This window comes from Lactuca sativa, chromosome 7 (genome assembly GCF_002870075.4).
Source record: "Lactuca sativa cultivar Salinas chromosome 7, Lsat_Salinas_v11, whole genome shotgun sequence".
In the NCBI taxonomy this organism is placed as follows: domain Eukaryota; kingdom Viridiplantae; phylum Streptophyta; class Magnoliopsida; order Asterales; family Asteraceae; genus Lactuca; species Lactuca sativa.
The window spans coordinates 197,365,888-197,376,851 of NC_056629.2; the positions used below are offsets into that span (position 1 = coordinate 197,365,888).

The window sequence follows — 10,964 nt, forward strand, 5'->3', positions numbered from 1 at the left end:
AAATCAAAATAGCTATTGTATATAATTAATTACGCAATATCATAATAGATTTTTAGAATGTATACCAAATTAAAAAATATTATCCCTAAGTATACGGTTTACACCGTTGCACCACCCATACCACAAACCGAGAGCCTGCACGCACACTCAATCATGGGATCACGTTATGAACCTTCCGATCGTTGACGCCGCCGACTCTTGACCTCGTTTATAAACCCCACCACACTCTCCCACTTTTCCAAGCACAAATTAACACACCATGGTTGCTGCTACTTCCGTCAACGGCGAAGTGACGGCATTCTTGGTGTGTTTTCTGGTGTTTATTGGGTTAAGAATCAGTGTATGTAAAGCTCAGGCAGCTGCACCGGCGGTTTACATGTTCGGGGACTCGTTGGTGGACGTCGGAAACAATAACCACCTGCCACTTTCAATCGCCAAAGCTGATTTCCCTCACAACGGCATTGATTTTGTCGACGGAAAACCCACCGGCAGATTCTCAAACGGAATGAATGCTGCTGATTTTCTTGGTACATGGGGTTTATTTGGCCACTTCTTCATTGATTATATGCAGTAAATGTATAGTAATATTGTAACTGTATCTTGATTCTTGCAGCGAAAAAGATGGGGTTACCAACATCGCCACCATATTTATCATTGATCGGAGATGCTACACTTCCGATCACCGGAGTCAGCTTTGCATCTGGAGGATGTGGAATCCTGAACAGCACCGGCGAAAAATTTGTAAGAACACGTTGACAAAAAATGAAAAAAATAGCAAATGCGGTGAACGTGGATCGAACACGTGACCTTCAGATCTTCAGTCTGACGCTCTCCCAACTGAGCTATCCCCGCTTTGTGATTGATTGATTAACGTAATTTATTTTATATGTATAATAACAGAAACAATCGATTTCATTTACTCAACAAGTAGAATACTTCTCATTGGTCAATGACCATCTGGTCAGACGACTCGGACCATCTGGAGCCCAGGTGCACCTATCAAAATCCTTATTCGCCATTGTTATTGGAAGCAACGATATTTTTGCCTACTTTAAGACGAGTTCCACAGTCTCTATCAAATACACTCCACAACAATATTTCGATCTTATGGTGTCCACCTTCAAAGGTCTACTAAAGGTACCAAATTTTGGTAAAATATGTTAAGGCTAATTGACTCTTTTGGTTTAACTGAAAGTGTATTGAACACAGATGTTATATGAATTGGGTGCACGAAAAGTTTTGGTGACCGGAGTTGGGGCAATAGGTTGTTCTCCAATTCAAAGAAAGCAAAACAAAACTGGTGGTTGCAATGTAGGGCTAAATTACTGGTCGGTGAAGTACAATGATGGGCTGAAAACGATGTTACAAGAGATGAAATCTGAATTGGACATGAACTATGCTTACTTTGATATATATAATGTCATGGTCAACCTGTTTCAGGAGCCCGAAACTTATGGTACTATATATAAGTTTTGAACCCATTATTTGACCTTTATTGTCAAAGTTGTAGCCGGTCCTTAGCAAAAAAGTCCGGTCGGAATATGGGCGGGTCTATTTTGCTGAGGTCAGTATTCATTTGTCAGGATTTGACCGGAACCGAACCGGGCTTTTCTTAACCGACTTTGACCATAATAGTATATTTGAGTCATGCAAGTCTACACCTCTACCTTTTTGCTACAATATAAAAAACAATAACTTTTTGCTACAATATAAAAAACAATAACTTTTTGCTACAATATAAAAAACAATAACTTTTTGCTACAATATAACGATGCACGTATGATTTTAGGGTTTACGGAGATAAAAAAGGCTTGTTGCGGGCTCGGGAAGCTAAATGCGGATGTGCCGTGCATTCCCTTATCGAGTTATTGCTTGAACCGAAGAAGCCATGTGTTTTGGGATCTTTATCATCCTACAGAAGCAGTTTCCAGCATGTTTACGGACATTCTGTATAGTGGATCGCAACAATATATGATTCCCATGAATGTGGAGCAGCTTCTTGCTGTTTGAATTAGGCTCATGGAGGAAAACAAAATAATAGGATTCAAATAACTTTTTTTTTCCCTTCTAAAATTGATGTAAGGTAGGTTAATAAAAGGGCCACCAAGAGAAACGTGAGAATTTTAACTCATTTACTTATAATTGATTGATTTGGGTTATAAACTTATAATATATCGATCATCAACGATTTATGCGAGTGTAATTGCTCAATACGATACTTGTTTTAAATATTATCGTGTAATTTTATCATGTTGGTGACTTGGATAACTTATTATCGAAGTTATTTTTCATAAATACACTACTAGAAACATCGGTTTTAGAGATGGACTAATCCGTCGCTAAATGTTGTTTGCGATGGATCAGCAACGGATTCACTCCATAGGTAATTAAAACGTGGCTAATTTCTCAGCGAGGGTTTTAGCGATGGATCGGTTTTTCCTTGCGAAAAATGTAGCGACAGAATATCCGTCGCTAAATGTCACTCAATACATTTACTTAGGGCATTAGCGACAAAATTTGTTAACGACATTCCGTCGCTGTTCTGTCGCAAATTTCTTTTATCAGTTTTTTTCCATAGCTAATCCCTTGCAAAACTCATGTAGTAAGTTTTTTCTTTTCCGTCGCTGGTTCGTCATAAACTTTAGACATGATTTTTTTCCATAGTTAATCCCTAGCAAATATCATAGAAAAATTTTCTTTTTTCCGGTCGTTGATCCATCACAAACTTTAGACATTTTTTTTCTATAGCTAATCCCTCGCAAAATTCAATACATTAATAATTTTTTTCCGTCGCATGATCCGTCACAAACATGTAATATCATTTTTTTATTATTCTAAAACAAAAAAAATACCACAATCATCAAATTATTATACAAAAAAAAAAAATCAAATAATGATACAACCAAACATAACAATACCAAAACTATCAAATTTTACCAAAGTGTCATTCAAAAGACATCAAAAACAAAACTGTCCACATAACATCAAACTCCATCAGTTGAGAACCATAGTGTTTTGCAAAAGAGGTACAAACAGAAAAAAGGTTACCAAGACATTCAAAAACATTTTAGCTGCTCTCTTCATTTCATGTTCATCCAATGATCTTCGGTTTTCAATCCTGTAAAACATTATTCACAACAATCAGACACATCAAATACAAAAGGTTATCAAGACATTCAAAAACATCAAATATCAATGGTTAACATCATATTATCTCTAATTTTCAATTTCCCATCATATTTTGCAAGGCTGCATACATATTCACCATTGCTTCATATTTTACATCAAATATCAATGATTAACATTCAATTGATTTATTTTGGCTGAACATTCAATGGCCAGTAGTTAATTGAAAAAACTGTTTGGGATAAATGCAAGAAATGGATATGTACTTTCATATATATATATATATATATATATATATATATATATATATATATATATATATATATATATATATATATATATATATAGTGTCTAATAGAGCATCCTACGGATGCTAATTGAACAATGGAATAAGATAAAGGAGAACAAAGGCTCAACAGTTGACTTTTTGATAGAACAAACATGCAGGAACTTATAAACCAATCAAACAACTAAAATATATAACAAATCTCAAACCAAATAAATATTTGACCAAACTATTATAAAAATTAATCACGCCTGATGCTAATGCAGAAAGAAAAAACAGAGGAGAACAAAGGCTCAACATAAATTTCTTAAACTCTGGCTAAAGCAAGACCAAAATTTCTTCACTCCCACCTCCTATTTAAGAAATATGTTAAATAAATATGAAGAAACAAACATAATGTAAGGCACATAAAACATAAAAAAAGAAGCAAAGGCGTTGAAAAGACTGTTATAATACTCTCTCTGTTATATATGTTTATCAGGTCTCATTACTTTGAAATAATTTGAAAAGACTGTTATAACCCAATAATATAGAACAAAGGGATTAAGGACAAGGAACCACCGGAATTGCAATTATCAAATGTTGGTTTAAGTCCGGAATCGGAATACAAGATTCCAGAAAGCACAAATCCGGAAACAGAATGCAAGATTCTAGAGATGGGTGTTGATGAAGGTAAAGATGAAAACAAGAATACAAGTCCGAAATTAGAATAGAAGATTCTGGTGACAGGTGTTGTAGAAGGTGAAGACGAAAACAAGAATACAAATTCGGAATTGGAATACAAGATTCCGGTTCTGGTGACAAGTGTTGATGAAGGTGGAGTAGAATACAAGAATACAAATCCAGAATCGGAATACAAGATTCCAGAGACAAGTAAAGATGAAAACAAGAATACGAATTCGGAGTTGGAATACAAGGAGCCTGAGTGACCTGTAGCCTCTATCCTTTAACTAAAGCATTATCAGAAGGTTTTAATATTTCTTTCAGCTTCTTGAATATATATATATATATATATATATATATATATATATATATATATATATATATATATATATATATATATATATATATATATATATATATATTTATTTATATATTTTTATTTTTCTTTTGTGGTGTTGTAAGTAAGGCTGCTCCAGTTGAAGAGCCAAAGTTTAATCAGATTACTGGATCAGGAAGAAGGTTGGATGAAAAGCCTTTAAAATACCAACCACCACCTATTTCCGCCTCCTCCTCCACCACCAAAGACAAGCAAGTGGCGGTTTCTGGTGTGCTGCCACCATCAATGGGATCTAGCTCACGAAGTAGTTCTCGTCGGTCACAAGGAAAACTTGTGTTTGGTTCTAATGCTAACCGTAGTGCTGAACCCAAAAAAACAAAAGGTAATTTCTATTTCTTTCATTGATGTAATTAAAATTCGTGATTCCATTCCATTGATTTGAATTTTAACCAAGTATTGTAATTTTAGGAAGTTGCAAAAGAGACTAAACTAGAGCAGGACCCAAAGAAATATGGGCCCAAGTTCCAAGCCTTCACTAGGAAGAAGTACTCACTTAAGGGTTAAGGTTAAATTAGTCATTTGTGTTCTTATTTCACAATCAGCCTCGAAAGCTTGGAAAATAAGCTCAAATCAAAATCAAAAGAGTTATCAAACTCAAATCAAAATCAAAAAATTGTCAAGAATCTTGAGGAAGAGTTAGGGGCTGTTTGATAGTTGTTGACTGGGTAAGATCTGACTGAGTCAGAGCCTGACTGGGTCAAAAGCTCTGACTGCATCCTCTTCTGACTGAAATCATACTGTTTGACCATGCATCTGACTGAACGTGCTGAATGCTGAAAATGACCATTTTACCCTTCTATATTGTTTTGTTTTGTGCTAATTAAAATCTATCAATTTGATAAAAAAAATCTAACAAATAATGTAAATTTATAAAGAATTGAAAAAAAAGTTATCAACTATCAAATTACTAAGACCTTCAAAAATTAATCAATGACTCTATGGAACATAATACATAAATAGTGATTCCGTTTTCATTAAAGTGATGTATTCTTGAACTATTTCCTTGTACTGCTCATACAATTTCGTTATCTCAATATCCTGGAGCTGCCATCCTTCATTGAAATTAATCAATAAGCTGCATAAATTAAAAAGATTCATTCATTAATCATTAAACATTTAAAACCAAAATTAAAGTCAAATAGATCTACAATTCCAAAAGTCATAAATTTACAGCTTACATTGTACAATCAACAAAGAGGCTAAAAACAGAAAACCTAAAATTCAAGAAAACGGTATCAAACATATTCACTGAGAATGATCGTGTTCACTCTATCGAATAGATGCTTAAAATCAATTCAGATAGAGAAATCACACACATGAAACCAATCAACAACCAAAAAGCAACTCAACGATTAAACAATTTAAAGAAATCGATTTAGAGAGAGAACAAAAAAAAACTTGAAGAAAATTGACCTTACCTGATGAAGACGATGGTGCAGTGATGACGTGAACAGTGCTGAAGTAGTGGCAAAAGTGAATCTGCGACGGAGGTTCGGCGTTGGAGATGACGAAGTCGGAGGAGGTTGCCGGCGAGGTGGAATTGGAAAGAAGGCGAAGGTGCGAGGAGGATCTGGAAGAAATCGTATCTTGGGTAAGGAAGAAATCACGTGTAGGGCTAGAAGGAGAAGGGCAAATGTGGGTAAGTTTCAGTCAGCCATATTTTTTTAAAGGACCGAGTCAGTTATTTTTATGGGCCGAGTCAGACGTGTGGCCTGGGTCAGAAGCATATCAAACACCCTGACCGGACCGAGTCAGACCAAAACATCTGACCGGACCCGGTCAGCACCAAATCAAACAGCCTCTTAGTGAATCAAAAATAGGGCGATTCGGGCAGAGGAAAATTTGAAAGTGAAAATAGATTTATGGGATTTCTATGATTGTTTTGAAGAAAAAGTTGTTGGTTTTTGGAGGAAATGAGTCTAAAGTTGAAACAGTTGGAGAAGTTGGAGAGTATGACTTCTTTAAAAAATGAGTTTGTAAAAAAGTTGGTTTTTGTCATCCCACATCACAAGGAGGGCTTACTATGAACTGACCAAAACAGAGCAAAGATCCATGCAATGGTGTCCAGGGGTAAAACGGTCAGAAAACAGAAAAGCAAACCAAGGGCAAACAAAATAACATCCAATGCATTTGAATTTTGATCAGAATGAAAAATATTAAGTATCATTTTTTTATTCTTTTTTTTTTCTGTAACCAAAGCCTTGCAAACTTTTAAATTTTTAAACTAAACTTTTAAATTCTTAAACTCAACTTTTAAACTTTTAAATTCTTAAACTAAAGTTAGAGTTAGTTATCAAACTTATAAAAACAATTCCATGACGAAAAGGTACATTTCAATTTTAATCTTGTGAAATTATACCTCCTTATTCATAAAACAAGCATGCAGGAACTTATAAAACAATCAAACAACTAAAATATATAACAAATCTAAAACCAAATAAATATTTGACCAAACTATTATAAAACTTAAGTGTAGAATGTGAAAAAGGGACGTGTAAGAGGATAAAAAATAATCATACATGATGCAGAAAGAAGAAAATAGAGGAGAACAAAAGAATCAACAGTTGCTTCTCTCTTGAACTCTGGTAAAGCAGGACTGGAACTTCTTCACTACCACCTCCTATTTAATAAATATGCACAAAAAACATAAAGAAAGAAGCAAAACATAATCTTTTTGGAGGGTCACCATTTGAATGGCAATTACTCCATGGTTGTGGTTCAAGCCAAATTGAGTTATACATGATTCTGGATACTTAGAAATAGAATTAGAACTTGAAACTTAGAATGGAATCTGTCTAAAGAGTTGGTATTGAAGGAATTGGAATTGGAATTGGAATTGAAATCTATCATGCATTTGGTTGGCAAGAAACTTTTCTTGTGAAATTGTAGGGTTAAAAGGGTATTTTAGTATTTGTTTAACAATAAAGAAATGTTGGAGTTGAAAATTTCATGGTTTTTCTGATAGAATCTTTAAATTCATTAGTCAAAGGAGTTTGTGACTTCCAATTGAATTGAGTTCCATTCATATGCCAACTAATCTTTGGATTCCATGGGATTTGTCCTGAATTGGAATTCAATTCCATTCCAATCCTTTGTTTGGTTGCAAATGATTACGGAATCGAATTCATTCAGAATTCACAAAACACTTTCACCAATGGGATTTCAAGATTCCATCCTAAAATCCATGGTTCTTGAAGTGAATATGGATTGGGTTTTGGTGTGGGCCCGTCATCTGAAAGTAATATGATTCTGACTTCTTATTGTATAACCCAAAATCCAAACACTTTATGCTAAACTACATTTTGGTAATCCAAAAAGAAACAGCTATAGCCCATATACAACTGTCATGCTTAATTGCTTAGCCCATTAAGTCAAAAAAGAAACAACCCCTCAATTGGACTCAGTTTAATTAATATGTTGTTACTTTGTTTTATTGTAATTTTGTTTTATTTTGATATACACATAACACATGAATGTGATTGATTTTGTTTCAGCCAACAAAAAATTGAGCTAAAAAGATACAGGATGAGTGGAGGATTCTTGAGAAAGACTTGCCTGGTAAGAATGTGTCAGAAATTATTAATAGCTAGAATTCAGAAAGAAAAATGAATAGATGTGGTTTTGTTTTGTTTTGCTTTGAAAATAGACACAATATTTTTAACGACATTCTATATATTATTTAATTATAAAATATACATTCCACAAAACTAAACAATTAAATCATATTAAAAACTTATCAAAACCCAAATAAAATCATAATAAGAAAAATAATCTAGTTACTTTTAGAAAATAAGATTTTAATCTAATTAAAAATCATGAAATTCCCCAATCGTTAAAATATTTATAAAGAAAATGGGTTTTACCACATTTTTTTAATTCTATACACTTGAGTAATGAAAATTAACCAAATGGAAGGAATCAGATTCCATTCCATCAAGCAAAAGCAAACAACTTTCCTTAATTCCAATGGAATGAAACTTTCCATTCATTTTCCAATTCCACCACACCAAACACTACCTAATTTTTATTAAATTAAAAACCAAACATATATAAAATAAAAAAAATAAAAAAGTGAAGAGTATCATACTCCAGAAATGGTATCTGTTGAAGGTGTCCCAAGAAGATCAGTTATTAATTCCAACTGATGAACAATAGTTTTACCAGGGAAAAGTGGTTTTCCGGTTAATACTTCTGCAAATATACACAATTGGGATATCAGAAAAACATAAAAGTGTTCATGATAGCAGTTAAAGATTGATTTTAGATCTAAAATTAAATAAAATTAGATAGAAAATGGAATTAACAGTGTTCAAGATTGACTCATAGAACTTTGTATACATCCAGCTGTTATTATTGGAGTAGAGGGCACCCAACTGTGCTAGAAAATGGATCTATTAAGAGTTGTGATTATTGGAGCAGAGGGCACCCCAACTGTTTTCAAAGCAGCTATCCTAGCTGCCCACCTATAATACATAACATACACGTCTTCTTCTCTTTTTTAATTATGCTTGTGAGCTGTGATTGTTTGTTAAGTTGATGTTGATGAATGCAGCTTTTGCACTATCACTCTCTGGTGGGCTGTGTATCAATCCGAATCTGTACAACTATGGGAAGGTGTGCCTGAGCCTTTTAAACACATGGTCAAGTGGCCAAAAGGAGAGGTAGATCCCTGGCACCTCAACCATGCTCCAGGTGTTGGTCTCCATACAGGGTCTCATCTTGAACACAAAGCCTTACTTCAATAAGCCTGGACATGCACACTCCAGTAGCTCCATCCAAGGGAAAAAGAGATCCACGCAATACAACGAAACCACCCTTATTTTATCACTCAAAACCATGGTCTATACCATGAAAAAACCACCCAAGGTAAACACCAAACACTTCCTCCCTTTCTTCTTCTTCTTCTTCTTCTTCTTCTTCTTCTTCTTCTTCTTCTTCTTCTTCTAGGGGTTAAGTGTAAAGAAGCTGAGGAGTTTATGGGGTTAAGTGTAAAGAAAACCAAAACTCAAAGTCATTCATCATCGCATCATGCATCTGTACCTGCATTTGCACCTGCCTCCTTTCCTATTTACCTCTAATTCCTTCCTCTATCATTCCAATCCAAACAACCAATCAAGCCCTAAATCAAGTTCTAATTCTAAGTATCTATTCTAATATAGATGCAATCGATATAAGAGGAACGACAATTGAAAAAGGAAAAAAAGTGGAGAAATTAAACCCTAACGTAATATAGTGTGCAACTGAACCAAACCTAACCTAATATATGACTAAAGTAAATAAAATCAAGAGATTTACCTGAATCGGAAGTTATTGAAGAACAATTTTAGATTTTAAAAATATAGAGGCTGTTGGAATCGGAAGCTGCATTGGTCCGTGGTGTCGTCATCTGTTTGAACGGAGAGGGTGAGATTAGGTTAAGCTGCAACTCAAGAGTCATGCGTGTTCAATTGGAGTGATAAAGCATATTTGGGGGGAAGGAAACTTACACAAACATCGTGAAACTGGAATTGGATTGCGCCAATTTCAGCGAGAGATCGTCAATTAAAAAAACATAATGTGCGTATGCTCCGTCGTCATTCTCTCGCTTAACACGTACCAGATGGCAAAAAGTCGACAATGTTTTTTCTCTCGTTGAACCCTCGCCAAATGCCTTTGTTTTCCACCGATTACTGAGGAATAATGGTGCATCGATAAATACTTGTGAGATCCGTAGCTGATCCCTCGCTTAACCCTCTCTAATATGCTATATGTTGAATAAATAAAACAGTTATTTAAACCCTCGTAGATCTTACGTAATTCCCTCTCTATAAGCCTAAAATTTGCTACAGAATAAATCTCTCTCTAAATCTGTAGCTGAAAATCAAGTTTCTAGTAGTGACAATAAATCAAAACAAAATTTTAAAAATCTAAACAAGACTACTAGTCCCCAATTAATTTCCGATTAATCCTTATGTGGTACACGACCGTCTAAGAGACACCTAGAGATTAACTTTATGAATAGACAACTACTAAAATTGTCGAAGCTGATAAATATTTAACATCTTGAAGAAGTTCTATTTTAATAGTAACTATTTGAATGATTGATGTTGTATTAGTCATATTAACTTATTTTTTTCATAATATTAGTAGTATTTACTTATTGGTTATGATATTAGTCATATTTATTTTATTAAATGTTAAATGATTTACAATTTAGGGTCTCCGATTAGTCGCCGAAGTCACCGACTAATCCACGACTAGAACGGCTAAACTCTAGTCACTCGTAGACCGACTTAATACCATCTAATGATTTTTACAACATTGAATTAAAGAATCTAATTTTATCTCACTTACATTTCACATCATTTTTTTCTAAGCTTAACATTAATTGGTTTTTCGATATAAGTATTCCTTTCAAGTTGTAGGTGTAGTATGAACATCTATCTATTATTATGTGGGCTATAAACATCTTTCTTTTTCTTTGAAAAAAGAATAAATGATTCTTTTTCTTAT

The 10,964-nt window shown here is 34.0% G+C and overlaps 1 protein-coding gene, 1 long non-coding RNA gene and 1 other non-coding gene across 5 annotated transcripts; 1 reads left to right on the forward strand and 2 right to left on the reverse strand.

Annotated features, from left to right (window-relative positions):
- Positions 1–229: 229 nt before the first annotated feature.
- Positions 230–2,060, forward strand: LOC111877262 (GDSL esterase/lipase At5g55050). Its single transcript, XM_023873787.3, has 5 exons — positions 230–527; positions 614–741; positions 901–1,137; positions 1,210–1,456; positions 1,790–2,060. The coding sequence occupies exons 1-5, from the start codon at positions 260–262 to the stop codon at positions 2,008–2,010; spliced, it is 1,101 nt and encodes a 366-aa protein (XP_023729555.1). The 5' UTR covers positions 230–259; the 3' UTR covers positions 2,011–2,060.
- On the reverse strand, positions 780–852 carry TRNAF-GAA (transfer RNA phenylalanine (anticodon GAA)). The gene has a single exon. It is a non-coding gene; the product is annotated as a tRNA-Phe (tRNA).
- A 3,262-nt stretch (positions 2,061–5,322) lies between the features above and the next one.
- Positions 5,323–10,208, reverse strand: LOC111877330 (uncharacterized). 3 transcript variants are annotated; one of them, XR_002845377.3, is made up of 6 exons: positions 9,959–10,202; positions 9,768–9,858; positions 8,560–8,663; positions 6,992–7,092; positions 5,891–6,042; positions 5,323–5,547 (listed from the first exon to the last, which is right to left on the reverse strand). It is a non-coding gene; the product is annotated as an uncharacterized LOC111877330 (long non-coding RNA). The 3 variants fall into 3 exon arrangements; XR_002845373.3 differs by having other exon boundaries at positions 5,891–8,027; positions 9,959–10,208; XR_002845372.3 differs by having other exon boundaries at positions 5,891–7,092; positions 9,959–10,206.
- Positions 10,209–10,964: the final 756 nt, after the last annotated feature.